General features: G+C 39.5%; 1 protein-coding gene across 12 annotated transcripts in view; it reads left to right on the plus strand.

Moving 5' to 3' along the window:
- PLEKHA1 (pleckstrin homology domain containing A1) overlaps positions 1–20,199 on the plus strand; it is a 43,405-nt gene that overhangs the window by 11,756 nt on the left and 11,450 nt on the right. For all 12 annotated transcript variants that reach the window (XR_004626290.1, XR_004626292.1, XR_004626291.1 and 9 more), the window contains 4 exons: positions 4,784–4,881; positions 11,098–11,223; positions 15,219–15,362; positions 16,925–16,993. Coding sequence is in view for 9 of the 12 variants with exons in the window: in XM_011231387.3 (XP_011229689.1) it covers positions 4,784–4,881; positions 11,098–11,223; positions 15,219–15,362; positions 16,925–16,993 (437 nt within the window). In the remaining 3 variants the exon portion in view is untranslated. The remainder of the gene's footprint in view (positions 1–4,783; positions 4,882–11,097; positions 11,224–15,218; positions 15,363–16,924; positions 16,994–20,199) is intronic.

A 20,199-nucleotide genomic window follows, 5' to 3' on the forward strand; every position in this document is an offset into this window, starting at 1 on the left:
ACTTCCAGTAAAGAAATGAGGAGTCAAGGAGAGCTGGGTTGGGTAAAATGGTAAGGAGTTTGTTGTGGCATGGAAACATTCAAATGGAAATGTTGTGGTGACATAACCGAGGACTAGATGGAGCTTGAAGATCAGGAATGGACAAATTTGGAACCGTGAAGATAGTGGGTGGTAGTTAAAGCTGGGAGTATTGATGTGCCCCCAGTATGTTAGTGGACCTAGTGATGGAAAGGACAAAATTCAGAGTGGCCAACTGGCATGCTTTAAGTGAAAGTAAGATACCTCTTGAGGGAGAATTGATGTTAAATTTCCTTGTTCTCTTTTGCTTATAAAGGGCGGGTTTCTTAGGCATTTTGTTAGGGGTAACATCTGATGGCCGTTACGTACGTCCAGTAAGAGAACAGGATATGAGCAGGACGTAAGGTAGCTGTTCAGAGACTCCTCTGTAAGGCTTTTACCACCACTAAGAAACTAAGAAAAATGTATGTATTTATTACAAATTTATAATTTTGGTTACCAAATAGGAAAATGCCTCAGAGCCTTGTGAATGAAAAGCTAGTGGGGGCAAGTCAAGTAACAGAGAACTTTGTTTGAGAATGTGTAAAGTATATACTCTTGACAAGTCTTTAAATCCCTAACCTGTGGTTTGAAGGGATAGGATTGTGTAGTGACAGATGTGACATTCAGTTATCGGAGTATTTAGAATGGGTGATTTTACTTGGCATCAAAGGTTAAGAGTTTTGGTTTGCCAGTAATTTTTTAGTCTTTACTACTAGAGGGGATAGAAAAGAAATTCATAAAATGCTTGCCTTCAGGGAGGGAGGTAGGGGCCCCTAAACTGGAATGATTAAGTTCCATTCAGAATGGCAGCATGAAGACTCTTCTGCCTTTATTTCATCTCAGATTGCTCAAGAATAAGTGAAAACAAGAAACACTCAAATCATCTTTGATGAACCTGGCAGACATCTGTAACCCGCAATGTAAACGGATGGGAAGTGCACAGAGGAATGTAAAATAACCTAGCAGAGGCTATGAAGAACTGGCCTGTCAGGGTCCTGCCCCCCACCCCAGCTCCGGAGAGAACTAGGTTCTGGGTGCTATCTGGGGATGCAGCAAGAGGAGGGACTGAAAACAGACTTTATTTGGATGTCTGTGTCAGCTGCCTTTCCACTGTCCCAGCAAGAAATGGCATGTGTAGTATCTTTAGAAATAGAATCAGTGGGGAGCCTGAGCTGGCTCCATTGGAGGAGCACATGATTCTTGATCTTGGGGTCGTGAGTTCGAGTCCCATGATGGATATAGGGATTACTTAAATAAATAAAAACTTAAAAAAAAAAAAAAGAAATAGAGTCAGTGAGGCTCTGTGCTTGGGGAGAAGGGGAGGGTTGAGGCATGAAACTGAAAATAGGAGGACTAAGTGGAAACCTGCGCATCGAATGCACCCTTTTCCTGTGTCCAGTCCTGGAGCACTAGGCAGCCAGGTGTAATGGGATGGGAGTCTGCATACCCTAGAGAAGAGAGCTGTAGGTGCTGACATCTGGGTGTTTCTACTGGAGGAGTTTGCCATGTAGTGAAGTCCAGCAGTTAGCAACCCAGTATATCTTCAGGAGAGCTTCCAATCAGTTTTTTAGTACCTTGTTTTTAAATATGAATAGATAGCCCAGCATTATATGACATTTGAGGAGAGAGAACTGTCAAGTAGGAAAAGGGACATAAGACAATGCAAAAGTCAGAAGAAAAAGTCAAAATCTCAAAGTAGAACAGAGACAAAGATGAGAGGAGAGAAATGAGAAAAATAGAGGTTCCTTTGAGAAAGTCCGCCATCTGACTAAGAGGAGAGGACAGAGAAGGAATGGAGGGAAGGGAGAGAACTGACAAAAGAAGTCATGTGAAAGGGTCGCATAGCCATGCGTTCCGTAACTACATTTGAGCCATCACCTACGTTGCTTCTGGGTTGTGAGACGATACCTGTTTGCAGTCAGGCTCATGTTTGCGCTTCGACCTTTGCCCATCTGACATGTTCACTCTGATGGTTAAGGTTTGAAGTGAAGTACTGTAGTGAAAAGGTAGTAGGAACACAACCCTCTGGGATGGAGTCATCATACCCCATAAAACCCCTGATTTAAAAGCATGGCAACTTAGAGGTTTTATATAATTTTGTTTTATTCCAGTGTGTTTTCTGTGTCCCTGCCGCCCTCCCAGCGTTGTTAATATGCCACTTCTTAGTAATTTGCTTTACATTTTCCATAATGCTTTCTTACTTGGAAATCTCCAGATGATGGTGATGAAGATGATGATCTCTGTTCTGCCCAAGCACTGTCCTTAGTTTCTTTACATCTCTCACCTCCACTGCTCAAGGAACGGATGGGTTGCATCCATTTCATTGATGAAGAAAATGGGGCTCAGAGAGATTACACGGGTTTTGCAGGGTGGCATTGCTAGTTAAGTACATGAGCTGGTCAGGCCTGAGGGACTCCAGGCCCTTCCCCCCCCCCCCATCATATCATTATGCCTTTTTCTGCCAGGCACTATATACAATAATAAGCATCTGAATTTTTGTTTGGACTGCAAGGTGTGCTAAGAATCTTTTTGAGAGGTGTATTTGCCTCTCTTCCCATAAAAGAAGTCCTTATATATATAAATGTTATTCATTCAAAAACAGATGTATGGAGCACTGGCTTTGTAGCAGGTAGTGTTGTACCAAGTGCTTAGATTTTCAGACTCCGCGGATGATCCGGGCAGATGCCCGGAACAGTGTGAGGGGAAGAAGCCATGGGGGGTGGGGAGCTCAGCCTCAGCCTGAGTTGGAACAAGATTGTGAGAGGGCGCTTTGCCAATGGATAGAAATTAAAAATAAAAGCGGTGTGTTAGCATACATCCTACAGTGCTACTCATTTATCTTAATTTATGCTTATGGCATTTATAATTTCTCCAGTCTCTAGTAAGGTATAAAAGAACTGATTTACAGTGTTTTAAATTTCTTTAGATTCCAGACTAGTTGTCGTACAGCACTTCCCAAGGGACTATTTGACTTCCTTGCTCAGATCCTCATCTCAGTTTAAGGACACTCTGGTTTAGTGTCTTCGTCTCAGTTCCAATTTCAAAGTCCTGTGCATTTGAGAAATAACTTTTTTTCCTTGAGGGTTTTCATTTCCTCCTTTACTTAGTCATATTCAACTGAGTGCTTGTATGTCATTTAATATTCTGATGGAGACTTTGAAAGTTATTTTTATAGGTCAAAATTGCAGGAGTGTAGCTATTCAGGTGCATTAGCTCCTAGAATGATATTTATGTTTTTAAAAGTAAATGCACATGAAGTATAATTAATAAGCTTTAATTCAAGAGTTGACCGTGGTAGTTTGTAGACAATTGTACATGCTGGTATGCTTTGCCTTATATAAGTAGATAGTCACTAAATAGGTATGTATCAGTTAAATTGCACAAGAAGTTCCAAATGCATTAAGATTTTAGATATAAAGACATAAAGGACATAGTGCTGAAAATATCAAGGTGTTTATTATAATTTTGAGTTGGGGAGATTTTCTAAATTTGTGAAAGCTCAGATCATCACAGGAAAAAAAAAAGATTGATAGAATATTTCTGTTTGATAAAAGATACCCTGAGCAAAGTGAAAAGACAAATGACAGACTGGGAAAAGAGCTTGAAATAAAACAGAAATGATTGATATAAAAGCTCTTCCAAGTCAATACAAAATAAATGAATACTCAGGAGAACTATGGGTAAAAAAAATTAAAGCTCACAAAACAAATTCTTACGGCCAAGAAACATATAAAAGTAATTTGTCTTAGTAATCAAAGAAATTCACATTTAAGCAAGATATGATTATTTACCAATTAGGTATTCAGAGATTGCTGTATCTGTCAAGGTCCAGTCAGGAAAACAGTCTGTACTAGGTATTTCAAACCCTGGGGTGTTTGTTACAGGGAATTGGTTAAGGCTGCTATCACCCACATGGCTGGAGAGACCAAAGGGGAAGAGGTAGTATCACCAGAACCTAAGACTTTGGAAGGGGGCCAGGATGGAGCTAGTGAGGGGCTCCTGGAGCAGTAGCTCGTATATGTTGCTGCTGGTGGAGGGAGGGTAGTGGTATCAGGAACCTATAAGAGAGTGTCCTCTCCCCACCTCCCTCACACCTAATCTCCTATCAGTATCTCCCATTAGCAGAACATGGCCCGAGCTGGCAAGGGGTCCTAGGAAATATTGTTTGCAGACCCCAGCTCCAGGATCACAGAGTCTTGGGGCTGAATACAAGGTCCCTAACTAGCATAGGTGCTAATAATCAGGACTGGTGTGGGGCACTGGACAAAACAGGCCTTTGCATACAATCTTGTTAGGAATGTAAATGGGTTCAACCTTTTGGAAAGACAAGTTGCCAATATCTGTAAACATTTTAAAGGTGAATTCCCTTTGATCCAACACTTCTGTGTTAAATTTATCCTTTAGAACTGGTAACCTAAGTACGGAAAGATATATGTACATGATGTTTCATTGGGATAATTTATATGATTTCAAAAATTGGAAATAGCCTAAATGTTCATCATTAGGGAATTGGCTAAATATATGGTATTTCCATTTCATGAAAAGCATGGCCATTAAAAGTATGTTATTGAGTAATAAACACATTATTACATATGATCTTGTGAAATCCAAGAGAGTCACAGTATTGAACTACCATGGTTTTTCAGAAAGTAGCTGCACACATAAATTTAGATGTAACAAGTGCAAAATTTCGTGTGTTGTAGTTTATTTTTTCTCTCAACAGTTATGAATGCAGGGATGAGGAAATATTTCCTACAAGCTAATGATCAGCAGGACCTAGTAGAATGGGTAAATGTGTTGAACAAAGCTATAAAAATTACAGTAAGTATGTGTTTTGTTTTGTTTTATTTTTTAAAGTCTGGAGATAATCTTTACATTTTGAAAATACACCTACTGAGTGTTTCCAGTTTACCAACAGGTTGCATATTCCAAGTGTCTTTAAAAGGCAGTTGTTTATAATGTGAATATATTTCCTTCGACAAGGTGACTATCAGCCCTTAAAAACAGCCCATACGTAAATGCCTTTTGAACCCATTATGCACCTAATACACATATTAGTGTAGATTTTAACCACTGCATACGGTGATGTTTCTAGGGGAAAATGCATGTTGAGGATGTTTTTTCTTCCTGAGTAGGATAAGGGGCTTCCTGCCACCGACCCAGCTACTGGGCGTCGGCCTTCCTGTCTTCCAGGCCATGACCAGGATTGCTGTCGGATAGGGTAGAATTTGAAGAGAGGAGCAGGAAGCGGAGGTGAGGCAGTGGGACTGAGGCACAGGGATAGGGAGTGGATCTGGAGAGCTGTGGCGGCCAGAGGGTCCTGCCCACATGGTCCCGGGAGTCTGTCTCAGGCTCTAAAACCTGCCTGGCCCCCTCCTCCTCCTTGATTTCAGGGTTTGCTGTTCTTGCACACCTTTTCTGTGCCCCAGCTTCCTGCTTGCCACCTGCATTTCTCCTTTTGGTTTTCTGATGAACAGGAATATGTATTATCTGCAGTGTGCCAGACCCTGTCCTGCAGGTTTTACCCAAATTATCTGGAAAAGCAAGCTTAGAAGGATTGAGTAACTTTTACCGGTTTCATAGCTGGTAAGTGCTGGAGCCGTGAGCCAAACCCAGCCGTTTGACTCTGGAGCCCAACCCGGAAGCGCAGCGCCTTACTGCTTCCCGAAAAAAAGCACTTTCCTACTCTTTTGTTCCTAAAGCAAAAATCAGACTTTTCTGAGAGCATTTACTACTGATGATGGTAGGTAGGTGGATAGGTTCTGTGCCCTGATCCTACCTCTCCTTGCTTTTTCCCTCATTACGCACTTGTAGAGAAACACATAGAGGCCTGCATGGAGAGGATCTGGAAGGAGTTCCTGTGTGAGGTTTGTGTAAATTGAAGTGTGTTTCTACTAAAGTGCAGTTGTTTACTGACCCTGAACAACTCAGCCCTCGAAAGACATATGCTCTGGAAGTCAGCATATGTTAGTTACTCGATAGTTGCCGTCTGAAATGAGTGATTCCACATTTATATCACAACACAATAAAGAGTTAATGTAACTCAAGCTGTTCACAGAGTGAAGTCGGAGTTTTTGTCTTGCCCCAGCACAGCTTGTTACCACATGGCAAAGAACACCCACGCAGTGTGTCTGATCTGTGCATGAAGCAGAAGTTATTTTAGGTTTGTGCAGTTTCAGGAAAGCAATTTTGAGCTGATTCACGAGTACATTTTCTTAAAAGGTCTTAACAAATTGTTTTTAATTGTTCTTAACTCAATATATATACTTTTAATGTGAAATTTTCTTTAAAAAGACAGTAGTGACTTTAGTGAATTCATTTATTACAATTTAAAATAATAAGTAGCACTGGTTTCTTAGTGCTTCAAGAGAAAAAGTAGTGAATAGTCTCGGGCTTTTTGCCATTTTGGAGGTTCTTGCATTGCTGTCTCTAATTTATTAATAGTGTGAAACCATCTTCTACAGGTGACACTGTTAAGCTTATTCAAATGCGAGAGAAACTGAGGTTGGGTAATGTTCCAAAGTATAAAGACTTTTGAACATCAGCTTTTGTGGTTTTGCAGCTTTATTTTACATGTTGAAATTTTTATAGTGTTTAAGCTAAATCAGTTGATTTTCATGCTTATATATTTTATGCTTTTGTAATTCATGTTTAGAAAATAGGAATACATAAAAGATACAGAAATCCTTAGCTAGTCAACGAAGTGAATATAGTGATATTAAAGTGAGTTAAAGTGAACATAGAATTGATAGCATTTACTAAAGATCAATCTTAAATAAAACATTTAACTTACAGGATAGCAATGAGAGAATTTCCCATGCTTACATAAGGTGCATTTAATTTTTTTCTCTAAAGAATCTTGCCGGGGGGTGGGGCGCCTGGGTGGCTCAGTCTGTCAAACATCTGACTCTTGATTTTGGCTCAGGTCTTGATCTCAGGGTCCTGAGACTGAGCCCTCCTCTGTCACGCTCAGTGGGTAGTCGGCCAGAGATTCTCTCCCTCTGCCCCTCCCTCTGCTCACACACACACACTCTCTCTCTCTCAAATAAATAATCTTTATTTAAAGAGTCTTGCCAGTTTTAATATCATATGTATAAATACACATGTAAATGTAGTAGGATGTGAACTCTCTAATTTGTCATACTTTTCTATGGAAATTGCCAGTGATTTACATGTAGATTTCTTTGGAAAATAAAGTTTATATTTTAGTGTATGTGTAGTTTATGTTTCTGTGGAATCACTCCAAATAACATTTTGTTCAACTATGTAATACAGTGGTCTGCTGAGTACAATGTGATATATAAACTTAAAACTTTAAACAATTCATAATTAGGTTTGGAAGTATGTGGTTTCAGAATAGAGATGGCTGGGGGTAGTGGTAAGGGCATGGTGATTATTAAACTACTTCCTAATTATAGTACCTGTCATCTTAATGGGCTGTCCTTTGACACCCCAGTCTGTGGCTTTCCTTACTTTCCTAACTCTACGTGAATGTTTATTGGTGGCTGCCATTTAAAAAAGTTTTTCCCCTTGTTTGAAAAGAGAGTCAGTAGTGGAGGAACCAACCCTGAAGGGAGTATCAGTGACTACAGTTGGGAAAATCAAATTTTAAAGTATACATTCAACTAGCTATTCATTTATAGTAATAGCAGTATAAATATGGTGGCCTCTGGTTCCTTATTGATTGAGGAATGTCCAAGATGTATATGGTATATTCCTAAGCAGAAACCCACTGTTTTTAAAAATAGTGCCTTTTCCCCACCACAGATTTTAATTTAAAAATCAATATTAGATTTTAATCTAGAAATCAGTGTTTTTGAAATTGTGGCCAATCCAAAATTCCACAACTTTTTTTTTTTTTTTTAATTGGCAGCTGGGAACAAGTAGAGTCTGCTGGATATGGGACTTTGGTCCTAATGGAACGATAAACCTGCCACAAATGCCAGGCCTTCTACTCTGTGCGTGTGCTTTTCAGCGGGCAGCTCCTGGGTAGAGCCCTCAGAAGGCTCTCAGTTTGCGTTAGAACATTTGAGGTTTTAGTGTGTAAGCCCTGTCATTTTCCTCCGATTTGTTCATCTCTTCATTCTCTGACTACCTTTTCTTTTTCTACTGTTAGGATCACAAGCGAATGCCTCCTAAAAATACATGCGGATTTCTCACAGAAAGCAGCTACAGTACAGACAGAAAGCAAGTTGGGGGGGGGAGTCAGGGGCAACGAGGGCACGCACAGCCAGTGACTTTGACTCGTGCCATCTGCCTGGCCAGGTCATTTTTCTGATTCTCATTCAATAGTTTGCTGTTTTTTTGGGGGGAGTCCTGAAAATATGTTTATTTTAATGGTTGAATTTAGACTAATATTCAGAATTTTTAAGAATATTATTTGTAGGTATTTTGCTTATATTTTTCTTGTTTTGGGGGAATGTTTACAGTTTATTTTTTTTAATTGATATGAAATGTTATATTAGTTTCAGGTGTACAACGTATCGATTCAAAACTTCCACACGTTACTCAATGCTTACCACACAGTTTAGATAATTTTTATTGTAAAGTACAGTTCTAAGTTAATTATAGAGCTCTAGCATTGGAATTATGCCATACTTAGCATTTTATTTTATTATCAGGACAAATTAGAAGCAGTGGGCTTAACAGCAGAGAGAAGGATTTTTTTTTTTAAAGATTTTATTTATTTATTTGACAGAGAGAGAGACAGCCAGTGAGAGAGGGAACACAAGCAGGGGGAGTGGGAGAGGAAGAAGCAGGCCCATAGCAGAGGAGCCTGATGTGGGTCTTGATCCCATAACGCCGGGATCATGCCCTGAGCCGAAGGCAGACGCTTAACCGCTCTGCCACCCAGGCGCCCCGAGAGAAGGATTTTTAATATACCATCATTTCTGGAAGAAAAATAGAAAAATCAGTGTAAATTTCAATGTATTTTTAGGCTGGTATTAAAGGTTTTTCTTAGGAAATGCCCATAAATGACTAAACTCTCAACTTCTTAAAAGAAGGACTAACTTCATACGGGTCACTTCTTAGCACATTTCAGCTAACACAGTTGAGATGTGAGTTGAGCTCTCTGGGTTATAATTCTTCTAATGCTGTTTTCTGTTCTTAATGGAATAGCTTGGCCCTGTTTTCTGTCATAATTGAAATACGTGATGCTCTCCATTCAAAACATTATGGGCTTCCTTAGATTGTTTCTGGGTGTGTAGTGTCCTTTGTAGGTCCTTCACTGTCATGTCATTATGTAAATCTTGTCAAGTAAAATTCTAGCCATTATCTGTTGTCTTTAAAATGCTCCAAAATGTGCAGCCTCTTAGAAGAATTCTGGAGGCATTCCCTGGCAGGGTTCATTTCTCTTCCTGTTTCCCCCACTTTTGTTTCTGCCAGTGACCTGCCTTGTAGTGTAAGTATGGCTCAAGGCCTGGGGAGAAAGCCTTGTGGGGAAGTATCACCAGGGGAGAGAGGCAGGGGAGAGAGAGGAGTTGCCGAAGTCACTCAAGGACAAGTTGTGTATATCCATAAATTATATTTATGTGGATTGAGATCAGCTTAGACACACAGAGAGCATGTTTGCCCAATATTTCATAAATCTTTGTCTGCTGACACCACTGTGCACCTGCTTTTCCCCAGACCTGGTGGGAGTGCGCAGGCCTGGCAGTAGCGTTTCTCAGGCTGGGTTATAAAGCACGTACCTCAGAAACCTCTGGAGTTCCTGCTGAACGTGCAGCCTTGTGCACACTACCATGGCTTGACCGAATCGTAATTTCTGGGTATGCAGCCTGGGAATCTGAAGGTTTTAATAATGTTCCTGGCTGATACTTCATGAATGTTAAAGCTTGCGAAGCCACACTGCTTTGGAATCATATTAATAAATGGTTTGGGTCTTTGACTGCAATGTGAATAGTGTCCCCCTGAGCTGTGCCAGTGCCCCGTTAACAGGGATTAACTGTATGTCAGGTTATTTAATTTTAAATGTTTTTACATCACGACTACGGTGCTTATTGGAAGTAGTTGGCATAATGTTTCTGAAACACTGTAAGATCCTCAAATGCCCTTCAAATCAGTGGCGAGAGATTAACTATCATGCTCAACATCACATCAGTGCCAAGCGTATCTTATTACATTTTATTCATAGCCAAAAAGTCTACAATTCAGAGACAGACAGCATGCAACAGTCTATTGATAGAAATATTGCTTTGCCAAGTCCCTTGTTTCTGGATTAGGCCACATAAGAAAAGCTAAAATGTACGTTAAACATTTGTGATGCCTTTGAATCTTTGATTCCACTTTAGTGAGGTTCTTGTGAGTGATTTATCATTGATACAAGTATTGGAATTTCTTTTAAAAATTTCCAATAAGCTTTAAGTTATTTTGAACATTTTGACTTCTAGTTTAAGTATCTTATTCTTTTTTTCCTGCTGATTTTGGATTCATCCACTGAGTCTTTCAGCATTTATTGAATACTTATTACGTTTTCGGTAGTAGACTGTTCTGACACCAGTAATGATGGATTTGCCATGATCCCTGTCCACAGGGGTGCTGCAGAATCCTGGGCAGGAATGGAGGACAGGGAGAGATAACATCATAGAGGTATAATCCAATGTCAAGTTCTCTAATAAATAAGAGGTATAGTATAGTGGTTTAGTGTAGAAGAGAGTTACACGAACTTAAATAGGACATGGTACAGCCAGGATCTAAACCTACGTTTCTTCATGCCTCTGAGCCTCTGTTTTCTCTGTTTCTGCGAGAGTGGACATACTCACCCCACGCATAGGCCTGATCAAAGGATTAAGTGGGAGAAGGTATGAAATAGTACCTGCCCAAGGAAACACTCAGTAAATGGTGGCTGTATTGTGAAGTATTACTGAAACAGAAACGTTAGTGTGACAACGTACAGGGGTACACACACATACATTATACATAATTTTTATATATGTCAGTTATATATAAATGGATGATTAGTTGGATATTCTGTGATAAAAGAGAGTCTCCTAAATAATGCTGGTTGCAAAATGATTCATTTACGTATTATTTTAGGTACCAAAGCAGTCAGACTCACAGCCTCATTCTGATAACCTAAGTCGCCAGAATGAATGTGGGAAGAAGCAAGTGTCTTACAGAACTGACATTGTTGGGGGCGTGCCCATCATTACCCCAACTCAGGTAATACATTGGTTATTCTGCATGATGGTTTACCTACTGGGTAGTGATTTTTTGTTATAAACTAGAACATCTTTACTGAATTAATATGGTAGTTAATTAATTTTAAAAACTTCATATTCAAAAGTATGTGTTTATTGTGAAACATTTGGAAATCACAGATACACCAACTTAACGCTTTTTATGCTTTCTCTGAGCCTTTCTTCTTTATGCTTTTGTCCCCAGAAATGGCGATACTTTGTAAATAGCTTTTTTCCCTTATATCTCAAACATTTTCCGAGTCATTAAAAATGATTCTACATCATTTTTAATGACTAGTCATTTTGCCATGAATTTACCATAGTTTACAAATCCTCTGTTGTTGGACAGAGTTCCTTTTCCTTTTGTAAACAGTATGAGTAGGACCAACCCACTCTTCCTCCCCCACACTACCACACAGTGACACTGGAGGTGTGGGATTCTGCTACACTGGCTGGGTGTCCTACAGTTTAAGTCAATTCTGACAGTCAGCCTGGATCCCATGGGTCCTCCAAGACTGCCCCTACATCCCTTCAGATGCCAGTTGAACGTCCAGGTTGTTACCTGTGCTTCTGACCTATAAATTAGAGGTTCCCGTGACCTCACCAGATTTGATTAATTTGCTAGAGTGGCTCCCAGAACAGAAGAAAACAGTTTATTTGCTGTTTACTGGTTTGTTATAAAAGGATATGATAAAGGATGCACGTGAACATCCAGATGGAAGAGATGGGAAGGGCATGAAGCTTCTGGGCCCTTTCTGGGACTCTCCCAGCACCTCCCAAGTGTTCACTAACCCAGAAGCTCTCTGAACCCTATACTTTTGGGGTTTTTATAGAGGCTTCATCATACAGGCATGATCAGCTCTTGTTTCCCGCCCCTCTCCTCTCTGTGGAGAATGGCAGGTGGGGCTGAAAGTCTCAAGCTTCTAGTCATGACTTGGTCTTTCTGATGACCAGCCGCCATCCAGGAGCCCACGCAGAGTCATTGCATTAGAACAAGAGATGCCCCTGGTGCTTATTATTTAGGAATTTACGAAGGTTTTAGGAGCTGTGTGCCTGGACCCAGGGGCAGAGACCAGTAGGTATCTATTTTCCGTTATCCATAAATGCTGTGATGAAGATTCTTGTAGCATAAACTTTAGAGAAATGGAGAATAGTTTTTTAAAGGATGAAGTCCTAGAATAAAATGCTGAATCAAAGAGTTTGCAAATACGTGTAATTTTTTAAACCTGTTTTTCTACAACCTGACCTAGACAGCCACCAGAGAACTGGAATTTTGACTCCGTTCTATCACAAAAGTGCTAATCTGCTAAGTCATATCTTATTTGGGTGTTATGAAAAATAAAAATTTATAAAAAAATTTTGAATGAAATTAAAACTTTTGTGAATGAGTTAAATTTATTGTGTTGCTGTTGAGTGAATGAGTTTGTAATGCAAATTGAATTGCCAGCTGTTGAGAAACTGTGGGTCCTGAGGTAATAGAATGCTGTTGCCAGCATCGGGCACTTGTCTGTGTGTCTGTTTGGACTGAGAGGACTTTGGCACTTTATAAACCTTTTAAATTACTTTATGCACCATATTTTTCAGGTCTTCTGTCAGGGAAGGGGGATAGTGGAGAATCTTAACACATTAATTAACTAATTAGTGCTTTCTTTATTCTAAAAAAGGGTATATTAATGAACAAAAAAATCCATGCTCTAGTAGGAGCTTATATTTTTCACCAGAGTTGTATAAAAGTTTAAGCTAGTATTGTGTGTGTCTGTGTGAGTGTGTGTACTCTTTAAAAAAGTAATGATTTTAACCTGCAAGACTTCTGGTTAAGATAGAACTAGACTAAGCTGCTTTCACCTGTCTTATGTCTTATGCTGATATAAGCGGTAAGACAACTTGTCTGTCGTTGTATTAAGATGGTAGTTTGTATCTCTGGCTGTTTTAATCGTATACAGAATTGAGGTTTTGTTGTGTTTTAATTTTGCTGTAGATTATTCAGTAGGTTCTAGGATTCCATAGCAGCTGCCATATTAAAAAGATCCCAAAGAATTTTTTTTACTTTGTCTTTTTGTAATGTAGCTTTTTAAATTTGTAAAGAAGTATTTACTCATTATAAAAGCATTTAATTGCTGTATTATCAAGAAAATGACAAATCTCACTTGCTTGATTAATTTATTCTGTGACTGTTGGGTTAGCAGCAGTTATGTGCTGGGATTACAAAATTTTAAGAACATAATTCATGCTGTTGACCTGTCTAAATGTACAACAGATTGAAAATTCCTCAAAATGAGACTTGAGTGTCAGTTTTTCTCTTGAAATTTAGGAGTTCTTACATGTTTGGTTGATTTGTGGGATTGTAGATTATAACATATTGCATGTTATAAATAAACAGAAGCCAGTGCTTTGGGGATCATGAAAACATGAGTGTATTAGATCTTTTTTTAAAAGCACTGGACTTGGCATGTAAAAAACAGGCAAACAAACCTGCAGAACTTTTAGATTCTAGGAGCAAGAAGAAAATCTGCTGGCAAAGAGTTTTTAGACTTGACATCAAAACCATAGTCCATAAAAGGAAAAATTGATAAATTCGACCTCATCAAAATTGAAAATGTTTGCTCTATGAAAGACCCCAGTAAGAGGATGCAAGGCAAAGCTACACCCTAAGAGGAAATATTTGCACACCACATATACAACAAGGCACTTGTGTCTAGAACATATAAGGAACTATCAAAACTCAGCAGTGAAAAAATAATCCAATTAGGAAATGGGCAGAATTCATGAACAGAGATTTCACCAAAAGATAAAAGATACATATGTGGCAAAGAAGCTCTAGAAAGGGCGCTCACTGTCATTAGTCAGTAGGGAAATGCAAATTAAGACCACAGTGAGATATTACTGCACACCTCTCAGAATGACTCAGATAATTAATAACACAAATGCTGACTGCTGACAAGGACGAGGAGAAACTGCATCACTCATACGTTGCTGGTGGGAATGTATAATAGTATGGCCACTCTGAAAAACAATGTAGCACTTTTTTCTTAAAGTAAACTTGTGATACTATACAACCCAGCATATATAATCCTAGACGTTGCTCCCAGAGAAATGGAGACTTATGTTTGCATCAGTCTGTACACGAATGTTCGTAGCACTTTTTATTCTTAATGGTCCAAAACTGGGAATAACTCAAATGCCCTTTAACAGGCAAAGAGTTAAACAGCGCATGGTATGTCCAGACCATCAGTGCTACTCAGCAGGAAGAAGGGACAGACTAGTGATACAGGGAGCAGCCTGGATGAGCCTCCCGAAAATGATGCTGAGCTCAAAAGGTCATGTACTGTAGGACCCATTTATATCACATTGCCTGAATGTCAGCACAATCAAGATGGAAAACAAATTAGAGGTTGCCAGGGAATTGGGCATAGGGACTTTAAAGGGGTAGCCCAAGGGAGCCTTTTAATGATGAACACTTCTGTATGTTGTTGTGGTGGTTTTACACAAAGCTGCATGTGACAGAATTGCCTAGAATGATCCAGACACAGAGACCAATGAGTGTGTGTAAAACTGGTGAAATCTGGGTAAAGTTTGTGGGATGTTCCACTGTCAGTTTTGGTAATGTACTGTAGTTATACAGTTTCCCTGTTGGGGGAACTAGTTGAAGGGGACATGCGACCTCCTGTACATGTCTTTTCTTTTTTTTTAACAACTTCGTTTATTAGTGAATCTGTATAATTATTTCAAAATCAGAAGTTCACCCCCTTCACCCTCCACCTGCCCCCCAAAAAACACTGGGGACAAAACAAGAGAAATAGAAATCTATGGTATTTTCATTGATGCGTTAAGATTATCTCAGATTATTTAGAAAACTTCAAAATTTGCGTTCCTAACTGAACTAAGATTTTATGATTTTCTACTAAAATAACATGAAATACAACTGTGCTTTGAAGCTAAACAAGCAAGAAAAGAATTTCTTTATTTGCTTCATTTTAGAAAGAAGAAGTAAATGAATGTGGTGAAAGTATTGACAGAAATAATTTGAAACGGTCACAAAGCCATCTTCCCTATTTTACTCCTAAGCCGCCCCCAGACAGTGCAGTCATCAAAGCTGGCTATTGTGTAAAGCAAGGCGCCGTGGTGAGTACCTTCACACGTCATGTATGGTAATAATGAGAAATGAGTCTCCGGTAGCCAACGCTCAACATACAAGTCATTTGCTTTGTTTTTTGAAAGACCCGAAGTGAGAGACCAGCGTGCTGGGGAGTCAGGAGATAGAGTAGGGGTGACTTTATGTTCATAATTCAGTGCTGTTATTTTCTTGGTCTGTGAGTGGCTGGATAAGTTAATGCTTATTACCACTGACCTTTAGTTTTAAATGAGCTTTCCTAACAGTTTATCCCAGAAGGCTTTCCTATTGATTTTTCCTCCGTTGGGAGGAAAGAGAAAGAGAGCTCGAGCAGGGAGTTGTCAGGAAAAGAGGGGGCCAGGCGTGTGGGGTGGGGGAAGGTTCACTCACTCCATTTGGTGTTGGGCTGACCTCAGTTGAATTCTGTGACTTTGAGCTTCATATTTAACCTCTCAGTCTCTCAGTTTCTTTTTAAGGAAAATTAGTTTATAAAACCTACCATCTGGAGATTTTTTTTTGAAAGATGTAAATTAAGATAGTATTAGCACAGCGCACCTGGTCCTTAGTAAGAGCTGTTAAGGGTTAGCAGATCCTCTCATCCAGCCAGACCCATGGTGCGACGTTGTAGGAAGAGCAAGTAAATTTACCAGTATTTCTAAGATTCCAAAGTACTTTTCCAAAGTTTGTCACTCTGTATGTGAACCAAATCATTAAAATTTCATGGGAAAATAAACTTTAAAGTTCTGAAAATTAAAAAAAAATTCTGTGAGTAAAGAAATACTTTAAACTCTACTGGCACTTCTGTTTGACTTCACATCACTTTCTGGCAACTCTAATTAGCTTAGCCATGGACAAGTTCTTTCATCCCTAATCTACTGACCTTTAAGCCAAGGGAAATGAAGGGAAAGGCTGAGAGTCTCTCACTATAGCAGGTCTACAGGTAAAGTCATAAGTCTCATCAGGCAGTGACTCACTTGTGTTAATTAGGGCTTTTAGGGAGACATTTCTTTCTTTTTGTTTTATTCCCAGGTCTAAAATAACAACTGTTAGAGCTACTGAAGTGCTTTCACAGTAACTGTATTTCAATGACAAAAAAATATTTGTACAAAGTAGGTTCTCTTTGTTAAATGTTCGATGCTTTACTACTAAGTATAAAGTACTTGAAGAAAGGTGAAAGGTTCTTGCGTTTTACAGATCTTACAGAACTTAATGTGGTTTAATAACATTTCCTGTCCTTGATCTTGAACTCTTGATGTCATTTACTTTGTGGGGTTGGGGGATGGGAAAGTGCTTTTGTCTTTTTTTTAACTTTTAGAGCATTAAAAATATGAAACCATATTATGAAGTTACATGATACAAGCTGAACGCGAGCCACCAAACTTGACCTGGGAGTTCAAGTCCTGCGTAGCGAAAGAGATGGAGTTTCATGTATCTCCTCATCAAGGGAGGGTAGTGAGAGGTTTTTCAGTGCTTGACATTTCTGATTGTGGGCTCGTATCAGAACATTTAAGTGGCTGTTAACATTTGACATTCTTAGAAACAGAAGTCTTATGTCTGTGTTCATCTCTGGTAGATGAAAAACTGGAAGAGAAGATATTTTCAGTTGGATGAAAACACAATAGGCTACTTCAAATCTGAACTGGTATGTTGTTCTGTCATCAATATTGCCTTAAAATGTCTGAGAAGAGTGTTAACACTGTGGTGGTTTTAAGTGTGTGTGTGTGTGTGTGTGTGTGTGTGTGTGTGTGTGGTTTCTTGTCCTGTTTTCTATTTTTAAAATAATTCTGGTTTTGAAAGGTACATACAGTTCAGTTTATTTGGTTGTGATGTTTTAATGGTAATTTTGTAAATACAGCTTAAATAAAAAGCTCATATCTTCAAAGGCATTTACCTTGAAAGAATTAAAAATATCAGAACTCTTTAGCCTACAGATTTCCTCTGAAGGGGAGCTGGAGGAGATTGTAGGACGAATTAAGTCTCTAAAAGTCAACATTTTAACTCTGTATTTCTACTTTTTTTCCTCTGTCCTCTCAATATTTTTTTTCCTGTTTCAGTTTGACTTTTTTTTTTTTTTTTAAAGATTTTATTTATTTATTCGACAGAGATAGAGACAGCCAGTGAGAGAGGGAACACAAGCAGGGGGAGTGGGAGAGGAAGAAGCAGGCTCATAGCGGAGGAGCCTGATGTGGGGCTCGGATCCCATAACGCCGGGATCACGCCCTGAGCCGAAGGCAGACGCTTAACCGCTGTGCCACCCAGGCGCCCCTAGTTTGACTTTTTAAGTTTCCTCATATAAGACCTTTTTCTCCTATCCGGAGGTGGAATCAGAGATTGAAATTCCCTCTTGTTTGAGTAACATCCTTATTTAAAATGTTCCTCTCATGTAACCCGAGTTCTGCAACAGAATGTTGGATAATTTGGATGCTTTTTTATACCTTACATGTCTGTCCTGGCTCTTCCTGTTTTATGGGACCTTTGAGTGGAGATCATATACTTTATTTGAATGAAGGCAGCAGAACAGCACTATCCAGTAGAACTTTCTACACTGATGGAAATGGTCTATATCTGCATTGGCCAGGCTTACTGGTTACATGTGGCTGATGAATGCTGAAAATATGGCTAGGGTGACTGAGGAACCTGACTTTATTTAATTCTAAAATTAAAACTGATTGTTTTAAATATTTTTTAATTTAAACAGTTACACATAGTTGGTGGTACTGTATTGGACCGGAGAGTACTTAAATAGGAAAGGAGTATTTTGAGGTTCATCTCAGTGTCTGTTCTTTTGGGAAGCTTTCAGACTCTAGATTAAGTGCCTTCTCCTTACACACCATGGTGCCCGGTGCCCACTCCTATCATGATACCTCCCGCTGTGTTTTGTAGTTGCATGCATGCTTGGCTTTACCAGTTACCTAAGTGAGCTTCTTGAGAATGAAGATCTCTTTCATACCCTTTTTATGAACACAGCACCTGGTACTTCGTAGACAATTAATAAGTGTTTTTGAATAAATGAAAATTGGCATAGCATAGCAAGAATAGCCATTTTAACATGGGTATTTAGCCTTTGTCAGATGTCAAATCTAAGAGCCTCAACTGGAAATAGTAGTTACTTGGCTCAAAAAGTATAAGACTTGGTGTCTCAGAAGGCTACACGTGTGCTTGGTTAATAGGTTGATTCATGGCTTTTAATTAATGGTAGTACTCTTGGGAAGAGTCATTAATGCAACATTCATTCATTGACCCCTCCATGGCTCTGGTGCCCTGTTCTGGGATCTGGGAATAAAGAGAACAGTCAGTGATGTTCTGGCCTTTCCGGAGTTCAGCTGTGCCAGAGAAATGGACATGTACCCCTATCACCCACAGTAATTAGAGTGAGACAAGAACTATTATGGAAACATTAACTAAATTTTGAAAACCTGCATGTAGACATGATGCTATAAAATTTGAGATGAAAAAATACTGAACTAACAAGAGAAGGGAGGGAAATGATGCCATGCATACATAGGAACGTGTTAAGCATTTAGAACAGATAAAGCTGGAATCTAAATTATTTATAATTTTTTACCTGCATCAATAACTAAGGTGTGCATTTCCCCCACATTTAACATTTCTGAAAACTCGGGGTGTCTTAGAGTTGCTGTAGGGGAGGGGCAGTCGGGCAGCAGCGGTGCGGTAGTTGGCATCACTCGCGTGTGCACAGCCCCTTGGGTGAGATCTGGAAAACACCAGCACCAGAACCTGCAGGGGAAAATCTCAGGGATACAGTGGGGTGTCTTAAGAAATGCTGCATCCCCAACACTCTGTTTGACACAGAGAATGGTATGGAGTGAGAAACGTTGACATCGATGGCTCTGAGTCAAAAAGTGATTGAGGTTTTAAGAAACCTTAGCCAATCAATTGTGCTCATGTATCTGCATAGGCTCAAGAATGATGGATGATAAAAATTGATGTTTAGCGTGAAAAGGGCTCTTTTATAAAACCTTTGATCATCTACAAGTTTAAACAAAAAGTAGATAGAATAGGGGCGCCTGGGTGGCTCAGTCGTTAAGCGTCTGCCTTCGGCTCAGGGCGTGATCCCGGCGTTCTGGGATCGAGCCCCACATCGGGCTCCTCTGCTATGAGCCTGCTTCTTCCTCTCCCACTCCCCTGCTTGTGTTCCCTCTCTCGCTGGCTGTCTCTCTCTCTGTCAAATAAATAAATAAAATCTTAAAAAAAAAAGTAGATAGAATAGTATTCTGAACCTGTATATATTCTTCACCCAGATTTTGTAATTATTAACACATGGCTAGTTTCGTTTCTTAGGTACCACCACCCACTTCCCCCCTTCATATTTTGAAGTAAATCCTAGACGTACCATTTTCTCTGTAATTATTTTAGTATGTATTTCTAAAAGATGAGTTACAAGCTTTTTTAGTAGGTGTGAGGGATTTAAGTGCACAACTGAAAAGCTGGAGAAAATATTTGTAATATATATCAGGGAGAAAACATTAATATCCCTAAAGAATCTTAAAAATTGAGGGGGTCCTTTCTTACCCTCTCCCTCTTTTCCTCCCGTCAATGCCAAACAATTCAGACCTACAGTTTTTAGCTGAGGCAGATCAGTGTAGGTGTTTGTGTGGTGGGCCAGGGGCAGAAGGAGCCAGAGTAGCTTGGTGTGGGCAGTCAGACCCCACGGAGGATGAGGAGGCCATCCTCTTGGGGGGTTAGCCTAACATGGGGTAGGGAGAAGAGCACATCCACATTGGGAAGAGGGTGATAGCAGAGATGGGAGAATGTTGACATATGTACTGTTGATAAAATAAGGAAATATATTAAGAACCAAGTTTCTGTCAAAAAAGGGAATAATAA

This window comes from Ailuropoda melanoleuca, chromosome 6 (assembly GCF_002007445.2).
Source record: "Ailuropoda melanoleuca isolate Jingjing chromosome 6, ASM200744v2, whole genome shotgun sequence".
NCBI classification, from domain to species: domain Eukaryota; kingdom Metazoa; phylum Chordata; class Mammalia; order Carnivora; family Ursidae; genus Ailuropoda; species Ailuropoda melanoleuca.